Genomic DNA, 24485 nt, shown 5'->3' with positions numbered 1-24485 from the left:
GGGTTCAGGCCATGCCCAGGGTGACCCCAGTGCTGGGTGGTACAGCTGAGCCAGAAGGTGGGAGAAGCTGCTGGCATCAACAATATGGAAACGTCCATGCTCAAGACTGTTCTACCTTTTTAAATCAAGCCCAGTAGAGAAATTCCTTACAACATCAACATTCAGATTCATACATACCCAGGGCACAGGCAGGGACATCCAGTGCCATGCCCAGCAGGGAGTCGACACCATGACTCATGGGGGTCTGGGTGGTACCCAGGGGAAAAGCCCCTGATAGCAGCCAACCCCAGGAAAGTAGCAATTCTTTGAATCTTATTTATTTATTTAATTTTTCATGTTTTTGAGACAAGGTCTCACTCTGTTGCCCAGGCTAGAGTGCAATGGAGCAATCAAGACTCACTACAGCCTTCAACTCCCAGGCTCAAGCAATCCTCCCACCTCCGGCTCCCAGGTAGCTGGGAACACAGGTGCACATACCACACCAAGCTAATTTTTTGATTTTTTGTAGAGACAGAGTTTTGCCATGTTGCCCAAGCTGATCTTGAACTTCTGGCTCAAGCAATCTATCTACCTCCGCCTCCCAAAGTGCTGGGATTACAGATGTGAGCCACTGTTCCTGGCCCACACCTGGAACTTCAGAGCTTTCAGTTTTCTGCCTTGCTGGGTTTGAATACTAAACCAGACCAGATCGGCAGGAGAGCTGATGGAATGCACAGTAGGCAATGTATCTTGGTGCTGCCCTGTTATCTTAAAATGTCATTCTGTATCCCTTCTCTGAATCCATCCCCTTTTCAACTCTTTTGAAACAATCCTAATCCTCGAGATTTTTTCCATGTTGATTTTAATGGAATCAACAGCCAGGCAGAGTTCCAGGCCCCAGAGACCTTAGGTGCAGGCCAAATGGGTCAAAAAAGGGTCCACTTGGGATAACATGCCAGTCTTATAACAGGCTTCAAACAAATCCCTGATGAAACAGAATATATCTTCAGGGTTTAAATACTGAGTTTATAAAAATAAATTATATAAATATGAAATAAAAACTGCCTGTGAAATATGTTATCATTTCCTGAATTTGGGAAGGTGGAGGCAGACAGCGAATGAAGCCAATTCACTGCCCAGCAGCCAGCACCATGGGGTTTCTAAGCAAGACCTGGAGAGGCAGGTCAAGAGCAGGCCCCATCTGCCCACTGCTGAGAGGCATCCAGCAGGACGCCAGCAGGACGGGCAGCAGGACGCCAGCCACATGGAGGAAATGAGGAGAGGGGCCAGGACTTCCAGTCGAGACCTTGTCGAGACCACGGCACACAGGAAGCTGAGAGGCTCGTGCTCAACAGCCCTGCCTTTTCTGAAGGATCCACCTGTCATGGCTGTCAGCTCCCCGGAACTCTGTCCCCAGGTGTCACTTCTGTGTGATGGATTATGAGGCTACAACTGGGACTGGGGTGATGACAAGGGGGAGCCCAGAGGATACATGTCCAACATGGGCCCAGCACCCCGACTGCCACCCAGTCCTACCCTGCCCTACATCTCATCCCCTTTTTTCCCCCCAGCCTCTCCTCCACAGACACTCCAATCCTGCCAGGCCCTAACCCCACCTGCTCCCCCTTGGACACCACTGCCAGTAGGCCAGGTGATGCCAGCCCAGATAGTGCCAGAGCCATCTTCACCAATGGTTCACCCGTCTGCTCATCACAACAGACCAAGGCCCACTCAGCAGTTGTTGGGGCTTTGGTCGAGCACCCCAGGGTCATGGAAAACCCACAGTCACTCAGATATTGTACTTGTGGAAGGAATAGTCATGGAAAACCCACAGTCACTCAGAAAAAAGTCAGGGAAAGACAGGTCTGGAACTAAAAGGGCATGAGGAGCCCAAAGGGGATGTCAGACACACACAACGTGCAGCCCAGCCCAACACCCTTGTCTGTAAAGTCACCGGAACCTTCGCCAGCCCTACCCCGAAACCACCATAGAATCAAAGCAGCTCTTACCTTAAATATCTTTAAGTTGTTCTGTGCCTCCTGTAGCAAACTCTTCAAAGCAAAGTGCATTCTCTGTTTGTTTCTAAAAGGGAAAAGTATTAACATGCTTTAAAAGCAGCTGGAACTGACCTGTCCCTGCACACACACCTGCTCGTGGCTAATGGTGGGTACTCCCAGGAGTCACTGGGAAACCCAGAGTCCAGCTGGGTCCAAATGGTGATATTCTCCCCTCACTACAGCCCTGCCATGGGCTCCCTCCCCAGAGGGTCACAGACACAGCTCCACAGCCTGGCATACACTCACTAGAGATGTGGGGGGTTGGCCCTGACCCCTGGGTCTGTGGGAGATGTGAGGGACCCAACTTAGGCACAGGAGTGGGAACCCAGCCAGGAGCATCACGGCCCAACCCAAGAGGGGTTAACAGCTGCTCTGCCTCCCCTGTTCCTCCTGCCGCAACTTCCAAAGGCTCAGGGGCAGCAGAAAGCCCGTGATGGGCCATGGAGCGGGTGCTGGGAACCAGGGAGAGGCTGGAGCCCCAGAGAGCCTCGCCCTCCAAGCAAAGAGCTATAAGGCTAGTCTCCTCCCCTACCTCCACACAGGAACCTCAGGGGGTCAAGCTGCCTGTGCAGGCACGAGAACTTGGCCCTGACAGTGAGGAGAGCCCACGAGCACGCACTCAGCAAGGCGCCTAGTATCCATGCACTCTCTAGCTGACTCCCGAAAGCCTGCATTCTATAACATTCCAGGGAGGGTTCCCTACTAATGTTCTGACAATTTAATAACTTATCAACAATTACTCTTTATTACGAATGCTTCACAATTTACAGCCTTTAGGTGCAAAGGGAAATCCACATGGGACGCACAGGTGAGCGCACTGCTAGCCTCGCTGAAGCCATGGAGCAAGCAGTGTTGGTGCCGCCTTCTGAATGAACATTCCCGACGTCTGTGAACTTTTTAACTTCCAAAGACAACTCTGTGTTTGATCTTTGTTCCAGGAAGTTTGCAAGAGCATCTAACCAAAAGCACTGACATGACGACCAGGTGCGCACTCAAGAGGCAGTGCTAAGCACTGACAAAGGCAGGGGCACGAAATGAATGGTCAGAGGGCAGGATGGGAGGAAAGAGTAAAGAAACTCACGCAGCTGAGTGAGAAAAACCGGACTCACCAGAACAGCTCTGCAGTAATGGGGGTCCCAGGGAGGGAAAGGAGATTGGAAAGAGGAGCTGTGCTGATCAAAAAGGACAGCAAAGGCTCACAAATCCACACCGCCCTGTGGCCAAGGACTCTCTCCTGGGCGTATAAGGTGGGGTGAAGGGCCGGGAGGTACTGCCCTGAATCCCAGGTGCTGCCAAGGTCCTATCTCCCTCCATCTGCTCCCACCCTAAGTCCTGACGACTCCCTCTGCTGCCCCTTGGCCTCAGGGCCTTGCCCACTGAACCCCAGGCCCCACTGCTGACTGACCCTCCCCAGCTCCCAGACACTACTGCCTTCCTAACCACAAAGACTCTGGGCTGCCCCAGGTGAGTAGTGTGTGGGGCACACAGCAAAGCTCTGAAGGCCGGGGGGTATGGAGGCAGTGCCAAGGTGGGGAGCAGAACTCAGGTGCCTGATCAGAGGCTGCAAGCAGGCCTTGCCCAGACAGAAATGGCCACCGCAGCAGCAGACGTTTTAATATCCGCAGAGGAGGGAGAGAACAAAGGCACAAACAACCAAACTATGAGGTCCCAGACTAGGAGGTCAAGGCTGAGCACCAGCTGATTTCTAATATAAGTAGAAGATAAATCTGGTCACAATTCGGATGAGGGAACAACCAGTACGTGAGCAAGCACCTAAGACTGAGCACAGAGACAGGAGTGGAGCACAAAGCCCCAGGTGTCTACAGCGCTGATGGCGAAGGGGAGCCCTGAAGACAGAATGGGGCCCTCCCCCACTTCCTACCTCACAGAGTACCCCCCACAGGCACTGAGTCCCCGCCCCACCCATCTCCAGGAAACGTGACACAAGGGGCCAAAGGAGAAGTGTTTTCTTACCCTGAGTAGAGATCAAGGGGACAGTATTTACTGATCTGCTTCCACTTCCCAGTTGCCACCTGTGAAAACACCAACAGGAGGGCATGAGGTAACTGGTGCTGGTGACTGCACTGTGCCAACTGAACACACAGAACAGCATCAATGATGAAGACAATGAAGACGGGCTGAAGCCTTGCCCTGGAAAAGGTGCCACCACCTTTGCAGGTGCACATCGCTGAGTGGGGGAGGGAGCCACTTGACTTCCATTCAGGGAAACCTTGGCCCCATCTGTGAGACGTGATGTGGCATGGCCTCCAAGCAAGCCCTTCACAGGAGCAGGGAAGAAAGCAGCAAACTCCTTCAAATTACATGGCAACATTCTGGTAATGTGAGTAACAAACCTTTAGAAGTTATATATCCACTAACCATTAACAAGAAATGTCATGTTGCCAGTGGGAAGATAATTGGCATAACATTTTGAAAGACAACTTGGTGGTATCCACCAAACTTTAAAATGTCTGTGTCCCCTGACTCAGCAAATCTACAAGGAACCTAGAAAAACTAGCACAGGGCAAAAAGGTACAGAGACAAGAATGTCCACTGCAGCCTTACTGATAACAGCAAAGCCTGAAACCAAGAGACACAGTCATCAGTAGGGAAATGACAAAATAAATCACAGCCCATCCACGAGTGGGGCCAGCATACAACAAGCAATTTATTGAATGAAGGAATGCATAAATGATATGCAGCCACAACCAGAAAGAGGCAGAGTTAAAAGTTACCAAGATTTATTCAAGGAAAAAAAGCAACTGACAGAACAACAGATACAGTGTAATGTCACTTTTGCTTAAAAAAAAAAAAAGCTCATGTACAAATAAACATGCATATATCCAAATATGCACTAAAAAAGCCCTAAACAATCACAAACAATCCTCAAGGATCAAATGAACAAAGCAGTTAGACCAAGTACATATGGCATGATCCCATTTTGTGTGTGTGTGTGTGTGTGTGTGTGTGTGTGTGTGTGTGCACGTACAGGAATGTAAACATTAGAACATGTGAAGAGAGATCACTTCATTTCCACTGAATTACACACAGATTTTTGTGGGCACAGGAAGAAGTCTGGAAAGATACACAAACATATCTGACAACATGAGTTACCTGGGAAGGCAGGTCATCCAATTCATGCCATGTCATATGTTACCGGTTATATGAGCAGGTAGTGCTTTATAGTACAAAGTATTTCTTAAAAATGTGTCACTTATGTTGAAAGTGAATTGTGACCATGAAAATCGTATCCTAAGGGGCATGGCTCACATACCATCTTTCTCCTAAAAGCTTAGCTAGTAATCACACCACAAGAAAAGAAGGGGTGATGTTGGTGAAATGGTGGCACAATGAGCTCCAGAAATTCTATCCTCCTAAAGGCAATCAGAAAACTGGTCAAAAAGTCACAATCAAAATTTTTGAAGTCTGGAAATTGAGCACAGACTTGAAACAATTCACGAAGCATTTATTCAAGAAAAACAGCTAAGTAAATCTAACCAAGATCAATAAGCTTGTTGGCACTTTAAATACCCTATTCCCAACCCCCTATCTCTATCTCCAAGGGAACCTTGAAAACCAGCAGCTGCAATCACAGTGAAAACCAACTGCCTGGCAGCCACAGACAGCACAGAAGAGGGCAGGGCATCTCCAAAGCCTCACTCTCAGACAGTCACTATTTGACCTATCTCTGGGTTCCCAGAAAGATCACACTTGCAAGGCTGTCTTCACTGACCTGGCTCAGAACTCACCCATGCAGGAGGCCTTTTCCCCAGGGGCATATGTCAACAACATTTAGAGGCAACTGTTTAACTTGATGGTTTCCTTGGAAGGTGAATAAAGAGCAAATGGTTAACAAAAGCTAAAAAGGAAAAGCTGAGTAACAAGATGTACAGAGGCTCTAAAAGCTCCAACATACACCTGGGAATCCAGAAACCGTTTACAAAGACTCAGAGAAGATCTGAGAAGGTCCTCAGCTCTTACCTGAGCTGATCTGAGGCTCCATGGAAGTAAAGGCTAAGGCAAAATTATCAACCACCCTAGTGAATATTGAGTGGGCCCCAACACACAAACAGAGCTCCTCAGCAAAGACTAGGAGACTTATTCATTCTGGCATGCCTGCCATTGAAGAAACTATCTATTGACCCACTAGCTGCCCACTAAGCTAACTGAGCAGACTTTAGAGGCCACATATGACAAAGAATACACACTTCACAAAATTAGCGCAGAAAAGTCCCTAAACAAACAGTAACAACTACAAAAAGCAGCAATTAAAAATCCTGCAGAGGGAACAGAATCTAACTGCAGAGGGGCCACATTATATTATTTCAAATGCCCACTTTCAAGCTATCATCATAAAACATGGAAAAAAACAACAAAGTATGGTCTATATACAAGGAAAAAAAGAATCTCTAGACTGCCCCTGAGGAAGCCCAGATACTGGACTTGCTAGACAAAGACTTCAACCAACCTAAATATGATTAGAGCTAAAGGAAACTAGGGACAAAGAACCAAAATGAACAAGGAGAATAATTTCTCAACAAATAGAGAATATCACTAAAGAGGTACAAATTACAAAAAGGAACCAAAAAGAAATTCTGGCCAGGCATGGTGGCTCATGCCTGTAATCCCAGCATTTTGGGAGGCTGAAGTAGGCAGACTGCCAGAGCTCAGGAATTTGAGACCAGCTGGGTGACATGGCAAAACCCCATTCCACAAAAATTTTAAAAACTAGCTGTGCATGGTGTCATGCACCTTAGTCCCAGCTACTTGGTGGAGGCTGAGGCAGGAAGATGGCTTGAGCTCAGGGGGATCAAGGCTACGGTGAGTCATGTTCATGTCACTGCAGTCCACTCTGGGTGACAGAGCAAGACACTGTTTAAAAAGAAAAAAAGGAAGAAAGAAATTCTTTAGTTGAAAAGTACAGTAACTAAAATGAAAAAGTAACTAGAGGGGCTCAAGGGCAGACTTGAGTAGGCAGAAGAGAAAACGGGTAAATTTTAGGATAGAGACCAAGAGATCTACACCTAGACACACCATAATCAAACTGTCACAGGACAAAGACAAGGAGAGAACCTTAAAAAGCAGCACAAGGGAAGTGACTCATCCCATATAAAGCACTGTCCCTAAGATTAACAGCTGATTCCTCATTAGAAATCATGGAGGCCAGGTGGAGGCAGGATCATGACATATCCTCAGTGCTAAAAGGAGGAGGCAGGATCATGACATATCCTCAGTGCCATCCAAGAATTCTAGATCTATCAAGACTATCCTTTGAAAATGAAAGAGAAATTAACACATTGCCAAATAAACCATAACTAAAAGAATTTGTTGCTAGCAAACCTACCCTACAAGAATTACTAGAGGGAATCCTTTGGGATGAAATAAAGGATACCAGACAGTAATTCAAATCCACAGGAAGAAATAAAGAGTATCAGTAAAGGTAACTACATAGGTAAACATAAAAGAAGGTATAAACACATTTTGTAACTCTTTTTCTATATAATTTAAGAGTCAACTGCATAAAGTCATAATTATAAATCTGTGTCGCCCAGAACATGATGTGGAAACATCTAATTTGTGTCCCAATAACAGCACAAAGGTGGAAGGAGGCAGCAAAACTTTAGAGGAGTAAAGCTCTCGTCTACGATTGAAATGGAGTTGGTATTAAGCTAAACTATACTCTTTAAGTTATTATGTGAAATTAATACTCACAACAACTAGATAGAAAGTCAACAAGGAAGAAGGCTTGAACAACACTAAAAACCAACTAGACCTAACCTATCTATAGAAAACTATATCCAGCAGCAGCAGGTTACACATTCTGCTCAAGCAAACATGGAACATTCTTGGGGAGGAGCCTTATGTTAAACCACAAAACAAGTCTCGATAAGTTTTAAGAGTGAAATCATGCAAACAATTTTCTCCAAACACAGTGGAATGAAATTAGAAAGCAATAACAAAAGGAAATTTGACTCCCAAATATGTAAAAAGTAAACATTTCTAATTATCATCGGGTCAAAGAAGAAATCAAAAGCGAAATCAGAGAATTAAGATAAACAAAAATGAAAACACAACATACCAAAATTTATGGGATTAAGAGAAAGCAGTTACTTACAGAAAGATTTATAGTTGCTTGAGACAGAGTCTTGTTCTGTCACCCAGGCTGCAATGCAGGGGTATGATCTTGGTTCAATGCAACTTCTACCTCTTGGATTCAAGGGTTTTTCATGCCTCAGCTTCCAAAGTAGCTGGGATTACAGGCACGAGCCATTATGCCCAGCTAATTTTTGTATTTTTAGTAGAGACAGGATTTCGCCATGTTGACCAGGCTGGTTTCAAACTCCTGTCTTCAAGTGATCCACCCACCTCAGCCTCCAAAAGTGCTGTGGTTACAGGCATGAGCCATCATGCCCAACCCTTAGCAATGAATTTAACAAAAGAAGTAAAAGACTTACACATGAAAAGATACAAAACACCATTGAAGGAAACAAAAAAATAAACAGAAAGAAATTCTATGTTCATACTATGTTCAAAATATTAATACTGTTAAGATGGCAATACTTCCCAAAATGATGTACAGATTCAACAGAATCCCTATCAAAATCTCAAATGATTTCTTAGTAGAAATGGACAAGCTAAAGGCATCCAAATTGGATAGGAAGAAGAAAAACCCTCTATTCACAAATGATATGATCCTATATACAGAAAAATCCAAAGAGCCCACAAGAAAGCTCCAAGAGCTAATTTAAAAATTAAACAAAGTCAGAGGATATATGATAAACACACAAAAATCAGTTGCTTCTATATATATTAGTAATGAAAAATCCGAAAGAAAATTAAGGAAGCAGCTTATTTACAATCACATTTACAATATTCCAAAAGAATAAAATACCTAGAATAAACTTAAAGTACTGAAAGACCTGTACACTGAAAACTACATTGCTGAAAAAAAAAAACTGAACACCTAAATAAATGGAAAGGCATCCCATGTTCATGGAGTATAAGACTTACTACTGTTCAGCACCTTGGGAGACCAAGGAGGGAGGATCTCGAGGTCAAGAGATCAAGACCATCCTGGCCAACATGGTGAAACCCCATCTCTACTAAAAATACAAAAATTTGCCAGGGATGGTGGCACACACCTGTAGTCCCAGCTACTCAGGAGGCGAGGCAGAAGAATTGCTTGAATCTGGGAGGCAGAGACTACAGTGAGCCGAGATCGTGCCACTGTACTCCAGCCTGGTGACAGAGTGAGACTCCACCTCAAAAAAAAAAAAAAAAAAAAGACACTATTGTTAAGACAGTAATACCACAAGTGATCTAGATTCATGTGATCTCTATCAAAATTCTGACAGCCTTTTTTTGCAGAAATAAAACCAATCTTCAAACTCATATGTAAGCATGAGTGGTCCCAAATAGCTAAAATAATCTTGAAAAAGCTGAAAAGGTGAAAGCATCATACTTCCCGATTCCGAAACATATTAGAATGCTTCCGTAATCAAAATTGTGTGGTACTGGCATAGAGACATACATATAGACCAGTGGACTAAAATAGACAACCCAGAAATGAATCCTCATATATATGTCCAAAAGGTCTCTAGCAAGGGTATCAGGACTATTATTTGGAGGAAGACAGTGTTTTCAACAAGTGTGGTGAAAACTGGATAACCAAACAAAAAAGAATAAAGTTGGACACATACCTAGCCCTACATACAAATATTAACTCAAGATGGCTCAGAGATCTAAATGTAAGATCTAAAACTCTTGGAAGAAAACATAGGGGAAAAGCTTCATGACATTAGATTTGGCAATGATTTCTTGGATATGACACCAAAAGCACAAGTAACAAAAGAAAAAATAGACAAACCGGACTTGATCAAAATTAAAAACGTTTGTGCATAAAGGACACTATCCACAGAGAAAAAAGGCAACAATATCTGCAAATCACACATCTCATAAGGCTTTACTATCCAGTATATATAGAGAACACTTACAACTCAGTAACCAAAAAAATCAATTTAAAAGTGGGCCAATGGCTGGGCATGTTGGCTCATGCATGTAATCCCAACACTTTGGGAGGCCAAGGTGAGCAGACAGCTTGAGCTCAGGAGTTCGAGACCAGTCTGGGCAAAGTGGCCAAACCCATCTCTATGAAAAATACAAAAATTAGCTGAGTGTGGTGGCATGCACTTGTAGTCCCACCTACTAAAGAGGGTGACGTGGTGGGAGCATCCATTAAGCCCAGGAGGCAGAGGCTGCAGTGAGCTGTGATCACACATCTAAACTCCAGCCTGGGTGACAGAAAAAGACCTCTCTCTCACCAAAAAAAAAGGGCAAAGAACTTGAATAGACATCTAAACTCCAGCCTGTGTGACAGAGAAAGACCTCTCTCTCACCAAAAAAAAGGGCAAAGAACTTGAATAGACATTTCTCCAAAGAAGATACAAAATGGACAATAAGCACATGAAAAGATACTCAATATCACATCATTTAAGGAAAAGTAAATCAAAACCACAATGAGATACCACCTCACAAACATCAGGATGGCAATAACCACAAGCATGTTGAGAAATTGGAACTGATATGGTTTGGATGTTTTGTCCCCTCCAAATCTCATGTTGAAATGTGACGGCCAGAATTGGAGGTGGGTCTAGTGGGAGGTGTTTGGGTCATGGGGACTGATCCTTCATGAATGGCTTGGTGCTGCTGTCCTCACAATAATCAGTGAGTTCTTACTCTATGAGTTCACAGAGATCTGGTTGTTTAAAAAAGCCTGGCACCTCCTCCCTCTCTCTCTTGCTCCTTCTCTTGCCATGTGATACTCTGGCTCCCCCTTTGCCTTCTGCCATGATTTTAAACTTCCTGAGGCCTCACCAGAAGCTGAGCAGATGCGGATGCCATGCTTACACAGCCTGCAGAACTGTGGGCCAAATAAACCTCTTTTCTTTGTAAATTACTCAGCCTCAGGTATTCCTTTATAGTAATACAAAATGGACTAACACAGGAACTGTTACACATTGCTGCTAGGAATGTAAAGTGGTCCAGCTGCTGTAGAAAACAGTGTGGAGGTTCCTCAAAGAGTTAAACATAGGATTACTCTAAGACTCAGCAATTCTATTCCTGGGAATCTACCTCGGAGAACTGAAACCAGGGAATCAAACAAGTACCTACACAAAGGTTCACAGCAGCACTATTCACAATAGCCAAAAGGCAGAAACAACCCACACACTGGAATTCCATTCAACAGATAAATAATGGATAAACAAAACATGGTACATTCGTGCAATGGAATATTATTCAGCCATAAAAGGAATGATGTGCTGACACATGTCACAACATGGATGAAGTTCAAAAACATCATGCCAAGTAAAAGAAGGCAGTCACAAAAAGTCACATACTGTGATAGTATTTATATGAAATGTCCAGAATAGGGAAATCCACAGACACAGAATGTAGACTGGTGGTTACCAAGACATGGCAGGAATGGGGAATGGAAAGTGACTGCTAACAGGGACAGGGGTTTGCTTTGAAGTGATAAAAATGTCAGCAACTAGACAGAAGTGGTGATTGTACAACCTTATGAAGAGACTAAAACCACTGAATTATATATTTTAAAGGACTGAATCTGGCGAACATGGGCTGGGCGCAGTGGCTTACACCAGGCACTCTGGGAGGCCAAGGCAGGGAGACTGCTTGAGTCCAGGACGTTGAGGCTGCAGTGGGTATAACTGCATCACTGCACTCAGCCTGACAGGGTGATATAGAACCTGTCTCTAAATTTAAAAAATAAAAAAGGTGAACATGAATCACTTGTAAAATAAAATGTCAACTAAAAGTATCCATATTTTCTTTTACTCTTCTGAAAACTGTGGGTGGCCATGCCTCAGCCCAGATTGCCAGTGTGCAGCTCTTCTGCATAGAGCCCAGAGTAACCCACAGCTGGGCATTGGCTCTCCTCACCTTGAGGTGCTGGTGCATGCAGTAACGACAGACCTTATGCTTCATCTCATGCGTGACATCACTCGAGAAAGGAATGAACCCACATTTTGGCTGTAAAATAAACAAATGAGGAGGAAAAATATTTAGGAAGAAATCATATACCTCTAAGTAGACACATCATTGACTACAAGATAATGAGTGCAGCAAGTGTTAGGAATAAACGGCCTCAGAAGCTGTTTTCATTTGCAGCTCCCAGCAAGAACAACACTTCCTGCACCAGATCACACAAACATCTCTGCTAGAGGACCCATGGCCAGAACTCCCACTGAGGAGGGTCAGTGGTGCCTCATGCTGGCTTAACATAAGTACAACACACAGTAGCTTCGTGCTTTCATTCAAGACTGTGACTGCAAGATTCTAGGAGTAGAGATGGACCCAGGACTGCCAACTCCAAGAAGCAGAACTATTGTTCCTGCTGACACTAGCATGTGGCCTGACAGGGGCCCATATGACAGTTACTAGGCTCCCAGAAGGTCAAGGAAGCCCCACTGCCCTCTAAAAGCTGCAGCCTCTGAGCATACACAATACACAGGCCTGCACTGAGCCTAGGGCACTGGAGATCGTGGCTGCAGAAGCAGAATGTCCACCCACAACCGAGGAGAACCATGAGGCATGAGCTCAGGCCAAGAGTGTAACCCAGAAATTGCTGCTTCAGAGTTGGAGGAGGGGAACAAAGGCCAGAACATTCGAGGCAGTTTCCTGAGGGACCCTGACAGACACCCCCGACCTGGGTAGCAGAGAGCTGAAGCAAGGGGGCCCCTGGCCCATCCGGCCCCCACTGCCTGGCACCAGAGAAATTCAGGACTCCTGGTGATGACATATCAATGCCTCTGAGGGTCACACTGGCCTTTGTGCCTCCAGGAAAATCCATCCCGAGCAGGACACGGAGAGCTCCCCAGTCTATAGGGAACCTGTGGATGGGACTCCTGCAGCACAACGAGCAGCAGCCAAGCACCAAGCAGGCAAGGCCAGCGGGGAGGGGCACAGAGGAAAGCCAGGGGACCCTGGCAGGCTGTGCCTTCTGAGCAAAATGCGGTGGGGGGCCCCAATACGTTTCCCTCTGGTGACCCTCAACCAGGGCTTGTTCCAGCCCAGACATGCAGGGTGGGTGGGGTCTCCTGTCATGAGCTACCAGGAATGAGCATAAACCTAGGGTCTGTGAGCCATGGCAGGAATCGCAGTGCAAGTGGGGGCTGTGGAAGGGAGAAGCAAGTGGAGTTTCCAGGAGCCAAGGGTGGGTACCAGTCACTTCAGTGGGAACTAGAACCAAAGGCACACAACTCTGGGACTCACTACCCAGAACTGACCTTTCCCCTTTCCCCACACCATCTCCCCCTCGACAGATCACCTTAATCTCTACACACAGAATTGGTCGGTGCTCTGCAAAGCGGTAGGTCTGAAGTCTGGTTAAATTGGGAAGGCACATAGCGTAACCACTGAGAGTGTCCAGGTCCTTGTCACAGCGAGACTCTGGAAAACAGAGCAAGGGTCACATGGAGCAGGGTCAGTGAGAGAGATGAGATTACCCCTGTCCAAGACAGGCCCCACCTTGCCCCTGATTCCTGGGTATCATCTCTGTGCCTGATGAAAACCTCATGTTTCCCTGGGGACTGTGGGACACATACAGTAACAACTTGGTTTATGGAAGGGGTAGCTTCAGGCCTTGTGGTATCAGCTCAAGCACTGGAGGGCCTGGAGACTATGGTCAGCCATGTCGATGTGCCTTAGCCCCAATGAAAACTCTGGACACCAAGACCTGGTGAGCTTCCTGGTGGGCACATTCCATGTGTGTGTCACACATGGTCGATAGGAGAGTGAATGCTGTTCACATAATTCCTAGGGAGAGAACACCCGGAAGTTCATGCCAGGTCTCTCCCAGACCCCGCCCCTGCACCTCTCCTCTTGGCTGCTTCCATCTTTATCTTTTTCCTGTAATAAACCATAAGAATGAGTAAAACAGTGAGTTCTGTTGGTCCTTCTAGCATATTATCAATCCTTAGGGTGGTCTTGGGGATGGTCCCCTAATTCCACAACACCCTTAGCCCAGGAACTTGAAGAGGAGGGGGCTGCAGGCCCTACCTTTTCTCACATCTAGACCCTTCCCAGTCCCCAGTGCACCAGTATTTTCCCAGCACCAAATCTGCTGGAAGCCATGGTGTGGACAGAGCCAAATAAGCCTGGGCCCCAGGCACCCCAGGGACAGGCTTTCCTCCTTTAACATAACGAGCCTTACTCCAAGACTGCTTCTTATCACTGTGGTTAGACCTCCCATGGTTGTTATGAAATGGCAGGCTGAGTATCAGAGCAGTCGCAGGCAGTACCCTAGAGCCGGCCTCAGACTGCCTTCACTGGGAGGGGGAACTGGAGCCCAGCCACTGTCCTGTGGCCTTCCCGCCTCCCCCACTTGTCCCACAGCATGAAGCCCACTCCTCCCTGACCCAGCCAGAGACTGTAGACCCAGAGAATGGTCTGCTTTCATTTTCCAAATCAAATCAGGAAAACATTGGATACTGGCCAATTCCACACCCTTGCTGCCTGGCTGTGCTCCAGGCAGAGACATTTCCACCCTCAACTCTTGAAATTTCTCTCTTTGATGACTGACTGAAAAAAAAGCTTTGACCGGGTTCCTGTCAGTAAGGCCACCAGCAAGTGCAGAAAAGGGAGTGGGTGGGGATGGAGGAGAAAGGGAGGAGTGAAGGGATGGGAGGGGATTGGGGAAGGACGGCATGGGGATGGGGAAGGTGATGCCACAGAAGGCCCCTGGTTTCCCTGTTCCTCAGAAGAACACGGACCCATGGACCTGCACTAGCCCCCAGGGCTGCAGAACCTCCTGGGCCAGGCCCTCCCTCCTGAAGCTCAGGTCACCCAGTTTCCCTTACCTCTCCCAGGGCCCCCCAGGGACCCTTCCCTTTCCTAAGTCTGCCCCAGACCCTCCACCTCCAGCTCCTCCTTCATGCTGTTTTCTGTTGTATTAACTGGCTCTTTTTTGTTTGAGACATAGTCTGACTATGTTTGCCTGGGGTTGGAGTGCAGTGGCGTTATCACTGCTAACTGTGGTATCCACCTCCCAAGTTTAAGTGATTCTCCTACCTCAGCCTCCTGAGTAGCTGGGATTACAGGTGCCCACCACCACACCCAGCTAATTTTTGTATTTTTTTTTTTAGTAGAGACAGGGTTTCACCATGTTGGTCAGGCTGGTCTTGAACTCCTGACACCTGGTGATCTGCCCACCTTAGCCTCCCAAAGTGGTGGGATTATAGGCAAGAGCCACTGTGCCCGTGTTAATTGGTTCTTCATCACATATTCTGTGCATACTCTGGTTTTCTGATACAGAGAATTGTATCCATGGTCTCTCAGGATTTCTACCCTGATAATGAAGTTTCTGGCAAGAGGATTACTGAAAACTGCATGTTTCAAACATATCATCTCAAACACTTTTTTTTTCTTTGAGATGGAATCTCACTCTGCAGCCAAGCTGAAGTGCAGTGGCAAGATCTCAGCTCACTGCAACCCCCACCTCCCCGGCTAAAGCAATTCTCCTATATCAGCCTCTCAAGTAGCTAAGACTACAGGCGTGCGCCACCACGCCCAGCTAATTTTTGTATTTTTAGTAGAGACAGGGTTTCACCATGTTGGACAGGATGGTCTCAATCTCTTGACCTCAAGATCTGATCTGCCCACCTCAGCCTCCCAAAGTGCTGGGATTACAGGCATGAGCCACCAAGCCCAGCCTCTCAAACACTTTTCAAATGAAATATTTTAAATCACAAACAATATTTATAAGTGAAACAAGTGAAACACCCTTACCTGGTCTTTCAGACTGTATCTTTAAACAAAGCTGTTTCACAAATTCTAAAGGTAGCTGCACAACTTCCTGTAAGAAAAGACATGAAATTCTCAGTGTGAACTGAACAATGACATAAGCACAATGCCACAGAACTGCATACCTACACACAGTTGAGTTGTAGGTTTTTATGTTATGCGTATTTTTTTTTTTAAGTTTACTGCTAAAAAAAAAAAATCAGTGTGTGGGTTTTGGGAATAAAAGCTGTTCTATTATTTTCAGGACGTGTCCAGGTTAAATAGAGACACCAATATTTCACTGCAATCAGGGTGGCCAGCTCTCAGAATGGCTGGGCCTACAGTGGTGACCAGCATCTAGGCCAGCGTCCCTTGCCAGAGAGCACCCGGCTGAGCCCGTTCTGGTCTTTATAGCATCCATGGACCCAGAGCAGTTCTTAGACCATGTGGAAGACCCTTGCTGACCACTCAGACAACTTGAGAACCTCATGCTCCCACCTGAGGAGCAGCTCGGCATCTGAGGGAATCACTCATCCCAGGAAGACGGCCTGTGCCTCCTCAGCCCTGGAGCACGCAGCATAACCAATGTCCAGCATTTTCTTCCACATGGCTTTTCTGTGCAGTTTCCCAAATGAAAGGTTTTTATTTAAGCCACGTTGCTCACCATCTTCACCATCCTATCATGTTTCCAGGGTGGCAGAATTGTGACTTCTGAAAAAGTTTCAAAGGGACACAGAAGATCTGCTAGGCTAAGAATGCTGGGATCCTGCCCACTGAGACCACACTTTCTCCACCCTACAGATCATCTCAAGGAAGTCCAAGTTCTTGCTCCACTTTAAAGAAAGCAGAAGCACAAAAGGCGCAGATGCTAATGCAGGATGCCTTGTATGTGAGAACTATAACCCAGAATCACAGGAGGCCCTCACTCTGCCTGGGCCCCCACCCCACAGCACATACGGCTGGGAGACATCATGGCCACGCAGGTCTCAGGTCCACATACCTGGCAACGACCTTCCACACCGCTGTCTGCCCACGCACGGCCTGAACTCACAGTCACCCAGGTGAAACACATACCTGGGTTTATTTTCAACAGCTGTGAATCATTGGTTTTATAATAAGCATATCTGTGTTTAAAGTCAAAATAAATGTTGGCCTGGTGCAGTGGCTCACACCTATAATCCCAGCACTTTGGGAGGCCAAGGCAGGCTGATCACTTGAGCCCAAGAGTTCAAGACCAGCCTGCCCAACATGGTGAAACCCTGTTTCAACAAACAAACAAATAAATAAATAAATAAAATTAGCTGGGTCTGATTGTGTGCACCTATAGTCACAGCTACTTAGGGAGGGGGTCTGAGGCAGGAGGATCACTTGAGTCTGACAGGTTGAGGCTACAGTGAGCCACGACTACACCACTGCACCCCAGCCTGTGTGACAGAGCGAGACCCTGTCTCAAAAAAAAAAAAAAAAAAAAAATGCTGACAGTAAGCATCCTCTTAAAAGTCCGACCACATTGCCGAGTGTGGACCATGCCACTGTCCAACCACTTGAGGATGGCACCAACCAGCTCCTGCATAAGGCATTTACCTAAGAGGACCAGACGGAAGCCCACAGAAGTCCCCTCCTGGAGCTGTCCCCTGGAATTCCCACAGAGCTGCCCGTAACCTGGGTGCTGAGATGTGGGATCCAGGCATCACCCTCCAAATGGCAAAGGGATGACTGCTCAGAAGGACAAACAGCCACATGCCTGGCTGTCCCTTCACTCCTCATGTGCCCAGCCTGAAAACTGGGCTATGGCACAGAACCATCAGCATGAGAGGTTCCAACGGAGCTGAGGCCAGTGCCAGAGAGTGTCTAGTCTCACCAGGATTTGGCCCACAGCAGCGAGGTGGGACTTCTGAGCTTTCAGACTCCTCCAGCAACAATGAAAGAATGAGGCAAGCAGCTTCTACCCCATCCCCATTTCCTAAACTCTCCAGTTCCCAAACCCAACACTGGAGATAGGCCTAAACCAGTGCCACCCTACTGAGCAGGGCCCAGAACCAGGGTGTGCCTGTCCCTGTCTCTTGGATCTTGTCCCCGGTTGGATCTTGCCCTAAAACAAACAGGAGGGAAACACTACACTTTGCCTAACTTGCCAACACATTTGTTCTTCCCTCACATGGCCCTGTGGGGCCCTGCAGACGCAGCCACCCTGAGGGGTACATAACCTGGAATGGGCTCTGTGTCCACCTTCCCACTGTGCCAGAGCCCAGCAGCTGTCCTTCTGGGACACGCTCACCTGCAGTGCAAGCAAGCTCTGCTTCACTTTATCGGTGTCTTAAGGTGGAGAAAATGCGCTCAAAGGTGGCCTTGTGGGTTGAGGCCAGTATGCTGTTGGTTCATTTACTGTGACCCTTCCCACTGAGGACAAACCCAGAGCCAGGGTGCTCACTGCCAGAAACACTCCCCCTCCTTTCCCCTCCCTCAGGGTGCTCACTGCCAGCGCTCACCCCACCAGGTCACCAGGTTGCCAATGCCCCTGGCAAACAAGGGCATCACCACCTGAGTCCTCCTGCCACAGGCATCCAGAGGATATCACCCCCAAGAATGTTCCTTCCTCAAGAAGAAAACTGGTCATGGCACAGAACCATCCAAGGGACATGCCCTGGGGAAAAACTCCACAAATCTTCCTAAAAGGGGAACTGTGACCTCCCAATATGCCCAACACCACGACAGCACAGTGAACAGGCTGGAGGCGAGCCATGCACCCGCAGCAGCCGCAGAAGCGTGGGACCCAGGGGCCTGTCCAGGCCTCAAAACTAAAGTTCTGCTCAGGGGACAGCCCAGGCAAGAGGAGAACCAGGGCTGGGATCCCTGGTCTGTTCCCACAGACCCCAGCACAGGCGGCAATGCCCAGGGACTCCCACGGCTTTTCTCTAAACTCCAGCTTTTAACATTGACCAGCCAAGGCCCTTCCTAGATGTGATGAGCCGCCCCAGGACAGCTCCAGCACGCCCTGCCATCCTCCCATGTAGGGCTTCCTGTGTTCAGTGGTGCCCAGGGGCAGAGAGGAAAGCCATTCCTTGGGACTCAGTGGTACTGGATGTTACTCTAGAGCCCTCACTGAGCAGGAGCCTCCATGAGGGTCAGTGGAGATGGGCCCTAAAGAGCAGGGACTCACGTAGGCCCTCTGAACCCCATGCTTCTCAGATAGGAAGAGAAACTGCAGTATCCGCTCTGCTGTTACCCAGCACAGCAAATGAGAAACACTTGGAGACTAGCTGGACAGGAGTTATCATTAAGCACAAAGTTCCACACCATCATTGGGAAGTTGGTGGTGGTAATGCAAAATGTGCCCAAGAATTCAGAGATGAATAAAAAGTACTTACCCCACAATGAACGTAGTTCTCCCCCAAAAACTCCTTCATGACATTTTTGCCAAAGTCCACTATGTTCTGCAGGTGCTGAAATATCTCTTCTGAAGTCTGTAAGAGACAAGCACAGGACAGCCTTCGTGATGGGACCTCCCAGCAGAGCCTGGCTTAAGGGGAGAGGTAAAAACCACCACAGATCCTGTGGGGGGTGCCACAGGCAGGGGGATGCGGCAGCCACAGACAGAACCCTGGTGACAACCCTCAGATCCAGAGGAAGGTCCCCAGTGCCCCTCCCCACCAGCGTCCCTTCCCCTACCATGCCACCCTCCCTGGCCCAGAGGCTTGGAAAGGTAGCAATCTGAGGACTGTGCTGCTGCCGCCTCCCATCTGCCCTTCTCCCAAAGCAACCCCTACACACACCTTCCAAGCAATGTAGCTTTGAAAACTTCTGACATTTCACATCCCAATCTCTAAAGAGAGTTTACTCTTTAGCCTCTAAATGTAGAATATTCTTTCCCCAGTCAGAGGTTCTTAAAGAGTCAGTAAGATGATAAAACTGTCTGAGACAAGAAATCATCCCCTCTTCCCTCAACCTGTCTCAAGGGTGAAAGGCCCAGAGGGCCCCTGATAGGCTGCTTCCGGAAGACATCCAGGAAGGCTGGCCTGGCAGTCTCACTACTGCCTGCAGGTACCTGCCTTTGTGGGCGCTCATCCAGGGCAGGCCCGGAGATGCCCAGCGCCTGGCTCATGCTCAAGAAGGTCCCAGGACTGAGCAGCTGCCCTGTATCCCCATAGCCTCTAAAGAACCTGGCTTCCATGCCCAACTGTGCCCTGCCAGGTATGGCAAGTGCAGGTGTCCTGTGCTCATGCAACGAGATCAGTCAGAACTAAGCCTGACAGAAAACTCCAGAACATACCCAGTGGCCCAGTACAGCTGCGGTCAGTTTCTGACAAAAAAGTCCCCACTGGCAGGGTGCGGTGGCTCACACCTATAATCCCAGCACTTTGAGAGATCGAGGCGAGCAGATCACCTGAGGTCAGGAGTTTGAAGCCAGCCTGGTCAACATTGTAAAACCCCATTTCCACTAAAAATACAAAAATTAGCTGGGCGTGGTGGTGGGTGCCTGTAATCCCAGCTACTCGGGAGGCTGAGGCAGGAGAATCACTTGAAGCTGGGACGCAGAGGTTGCAGTCAGCCAGGTGGGAGATTGCACCACTGCACTCCAGCCTGGGCAACAGAACGAGACTCTGTCTCAAAATAAAAATTTAAAAAGCCCCCCTGGTCAACAGAAAAGTGACCATGCAAGTCTCTACTGATCACACAGTGTGTCACTATGTCATTTACAGAGGAAATGTAGCTAACTGCTGCCTGGCAGACACTACCCCAGTCACTCCACACAGATCTGAAGAGGTCCACAGATGCCAGGACTTGGGGGAGTTAAAGTTAGGGTGGTTTGAGCTCTGCAGTCACTGAATGGGGCAAAGAAGGGAGAGAGAAGGCTGGAGGCAGCCGCATGGACTTTGTTTCCATGGTATGTGCTCCACAAACCAGAACCACCTAGGCCTGTTTCTCTTCAGCAGCTGAGGTGGAAACTGCAAGACAGTGGGGCCCTCCTATCCTCCTCTGCCTGCCCAGCTCGACCCCAAACCCACTGTGGCACCACTAACGGCAACACCCGAGCTCTCCCCCATGGCTCTCTCCTCCCTTAAGAGCTCTTGGGAGATGGCAGGTTGGAGTGTCTGAGATAGAGGTCATAGAAAGGGAGGCTGGGGGGTGGTGGTGGGTGGAGGTGACAGCTGCCGCATGGGCACATACAATTCCACAGATGGGGAAACTGAGGCAGCAAGTGCTAAGGAACTCGGCAAGGCAAAGCTTGCCTGGTCCTGGGGTCCTTGCCACAAGTAGGGCCGTCTGAACAGGACCTGCACGCCAGGCCAGGACAGCTCCTGGCTGAGCGCCACGTGGACTACCACAGTGACACATGGGTCAACGTGCTGGGCCCAGTCAGTTTTACATCAGGAATGATGGACATACCACTTTCTGCACTAAATGCTTGTATCATCTTTGAATTTTACAACTAGCATCAATATTTCTACATCAGAAAAAAAAATCAGTTTTCTTAAATAATTGTTGTAATGTCTGGGTGCAAATCTACCCATCTTACCTTCTTCCTATTTGGAGGGAACTTTAGAAAACGCAGTACGACACAGCGCTGTTGGAAAATAAAACAAAGTGTGATTAGTATTTGCTCAAAGCCAAGGCACAAGCTGTCAGTTTGGGGGTCCCATCCTCAGTGGACAAAGCCCACAATGAGGTACCAAGGCCAGGAGGCTGGAAAGTCCCCAGGGTAGGGAGGCTAGGGCTGGGACCCAGCAAGGGCACGCTGGGTAGCAGGACAACCAGGAACCTTCAGCCTCCAACCCACCAGCCCCTCCCAGGACTTTATCCTAAGGAAATAATTAAGGAAATAAATAAAATGGAAATAACCTAAATGCCCAACAACAATGAGATGGTTTAAACACAGTTGGACACATTTCAAACCAGTCAGTGATTTATAAAAGGATCAGTATTTACAGACACAGATTTGTGGTCATCACATATTGCTAAACGAAGAAAGTTACAGAACAGGGCTTATGGAATAAGCCTATTTTCCTAAAAAGAGAAACACACGTGCACACACACATATATGGGTATAATTCTACTTACATAAAGTTCAGAAAACAGGTAACGCTGACCCCTTGTGCCCACCCCTTGGACATGCATGAACAGTTGCTGATGAAGATTCTAGAAGGGACTGGTCAGAGGATTATGGGTCTACTTACTCTGTTATAATTAAGCTATACTCATGAGCTGAGTAGTTTTCTGTAGGTATGTTAAACTTCAAGTTTTTGAAATAAAAATTTTTTAATAAAATGAGTATGATTTGTCTACATCAAATCATCTGAAAGGACATTCAGCACAAGTGTAACAACATCTCCAAGTAGCAATGATTACAATCATTTTTTTAAAATTTATCTTTATTTTGAATATTCCAATTTTTTAAATGTTCAAAAAATACATTATAAGAACATATATTATACGTAGGAAGGAGAATGTGCCTGGGATGGGTTCTAGCTGAAGTGCAAGGGTGGGAGGTCCAACGTCCCAGGTAGTGCCCCTGCTGAGGCCACAGAGCAAAGCCTAGGCAGATGGGAGGAAGCAGGCTGCAATGAAGCCTTAGAAAAGGCCATTTTCTAGATCAAAGGATGCCTAAGGAACAAAAAAGGCCCTATGGAGACCAAGCCAGACTCCCCTGCCAGCTCCCCATGGCCCCACTTAGACAATGTACATTGTTTTTCTTAAATCCCAAGCATCCACCCCACCCCAGGGCCCCTTTTACTGAGCTCCAATTCCCAGCCAGTGCCATGCTCCCGGCTTGCTGTTCTGCAGACAGCTGTCCCTTCCTTGAGCCCCATGCTGAGACCTGAGGAAGCCAAGATCAATGGCATGCATGGTACCGCTGTCCCCTCCCAAGCTAAAGGCAGGTATCAACAATCAATCGTGGGAATTGACTGGCTAAGGATCATTTTAATGGAACTATAATTCCACCAAAATTTAAGGAAAGGCAGAAGTTGATCAACAGAAATCCTAATTCTAGTCGGCTCTCCAGAAGCTCGCTCCCCTGAAAGTGCATTTGATCCTCACCTGCACATGATGGTGTGTGCTATTCGAGTGTGCCTGAGCTGCCCTCCAACAATTAGGCACCAAATACAGAACAGCTCTCCACTGACGGCAGGCATTCAGCGACACTTTACGAGTGACGTTTAAGTGTGATTGAGGAAAATTAATAAGTTTACCAGAGTAATCCTGGTCATGCTTGAAAATTAACACAATACGAAAATATATTATATTAAATCCCTGACCAGTGTAGACTGACCCATGCTGCCATGGTGCAAGTTCTCCCCATCCCTCACATAGGGCAAACCCCGCCACCCACAGAGGCCAAGCTTACTCACCCGCCAGACTGCATGCACAGAGCTCTGTGGCATCTACAGGAAAGCAAGGCCTCTCTCGGTTTATCACGGAACTAACTCAAAAGCTGCACAACAGACTTTTGTAGCAAAGCAGTCCTGAGCAGGGTGATAACAGGCCAAGACACACGAGCTTTCTCATAGCAGCAATTCCCTGCTGTAGCCTCAGAGGAAGGAATTCACTGGGCCCATGAACAGAAATACTGACTAGAAGAACACAGGACCCCCTGACCTGGCAGCATTCACCTGCTAATACAGACTCAGCTTTCCAAAGTACCCTGCCACTGTGTTGCCAGGAAAGGCGGGAACAAGTAGTCTTTTCTGTTTATTTATAAATGGAAATTATAAATTTCCTATGCATTATGATTACACACAAACCTATTCACATAAAGTAGAAGTTAATTCAGAAAGCCATTATCTGGCTTACAAAGAAAAAATTTTTAAAAAAATAAGTTGTACAGGGCATTATGCAAAGAGAAAACATACACAGGTCGCAGGAGAAAAAGACATCAGAGCCTAAATGATTGCAGGACTTAGTCCTCAGTCCTTGTGGATAATGAAATAGCATTCTTCTTCCCTCTAGCACTTAATAATTATTACTGCAATAGCCAGCAGGTGCTAGCACCAGACTTCAGGCCCCCAGGCTACACTCCTAAACTTCATCATCTCTAGCCATCTCTCCCTCCAAGGTGGGCAACTGAGTCCCAGTCTACAGAATGAGGGAAGTGGTCTCAGAGAACCCAGGTCCAGCCCCACCTGCTGGCCCAGCCTCAGCCTGGAGAGAAGCCTTGATCAAGATCAAAGCCTTGATCAAGATCAAGGCCTTGACTGCAAAAGTCAAGGTCATGTGGGGTAGAGCCGAGTTCAGAGGAGGGCCTGGACACTGGGAGGTTCTCTGAGTCTTTCTGGTGGCCAGGCTCCTCACTGCTACTGAGTCGCTGGCAGGGGCTGGGGGCCCTGGCTACTCTGCTGCCCCTCAGGAGAGGGTAACACACAGGCCTTACAAGCCTAGGCAGAGAAGCCTGAAGCAGCCTTCCCTCTCGGCCCTCCCAGCCCCTTCCTCACATTTCCTCCATCACCACATCCAAACACAGTGGCTTGGCCTCCCTGCTGTCACTCACTGGAAATCTCCTGCTATGCCTTCCCATTATGGAGCCCAAGAGCCACTACCAACCAAGGAAACCTGAATACAGTAATTTGTCCATTTCAAGGGAAACTGCTTTCTCCACCCACCCATTTATCATCCAAAAACTGACACAAGAAACCCACCTACCCACACTCTCCC

At 47.5% G+C, this 24485-nt stretch overlaps 1 protein-coding gene across 3 annotated transcripts in view; it reads right to left on the bottom strand.

Annotated features, from left to right (window-relative positions):
- The window catches only part of IPPK (inositol-pentakisphosphate 2-kinase), a 58440-nt gene that overhangs the window by 26687 nt on the left and 7268 nt on the right, over positions 1 to 24485 (bottom strand). For all 3 annotated transcript variants that reach the window (XR_013532729.1, XM_035301225.3, XM_035301236.3), the window contains exons 2-8: positions 21355 to 21402; positions 19205 to 19300; positions 15843 to 15909; positions 13384 to 13505; positions 11997 to 12086; positions 4011 to 4069; positions 1989 to 2061 (exon numbers count right to left, since the gene is read on the bottom strand). Coding sequence is in view for 2 of the 3 variants with exons in the window: in XM_035301225.3 (XP_035157116.1) it covers positions 1989 to 2061; positions 4011 to 4069; positions 11997 to 12086; positions 13384 to 13505; positions 15843 to 15909; positions 19205 to 19300; positions 21355 to 21402 (555 nt within the window). In the remaining variant the exon portion in view is untranslated. The remainder of the gene's footprint in view (positions 1 to 1988; positions 2062 to 4010; positions 4070 to 11996; positions 12087 to 13383; positions 13506 to 15842; positions 15910 to 19204; positions 19301 to 21354; positions 21403 to 24485) is intronic.

Source organism: Callithrix jacchus, chromosome 1 (assembly GCF_049354715.1).
Source record: "Callithrix jacchus isolate 240 chromosome 1, calJac240_pri, whole genome shotgun sequence".
In the NCBI taxonomy this organism is placed as follows: domain Eukaryota; kingdom Metazoa; phylum Chordata; class Mammalia; order Primates; family Cebidae; genus Callithrix; species Callithrix jacchus.
The sequence above is the reverse complement of the archived record's forward strand: the minus strand, read 5'-3'. Positions and strand labels throughout refer to the sequence as shown.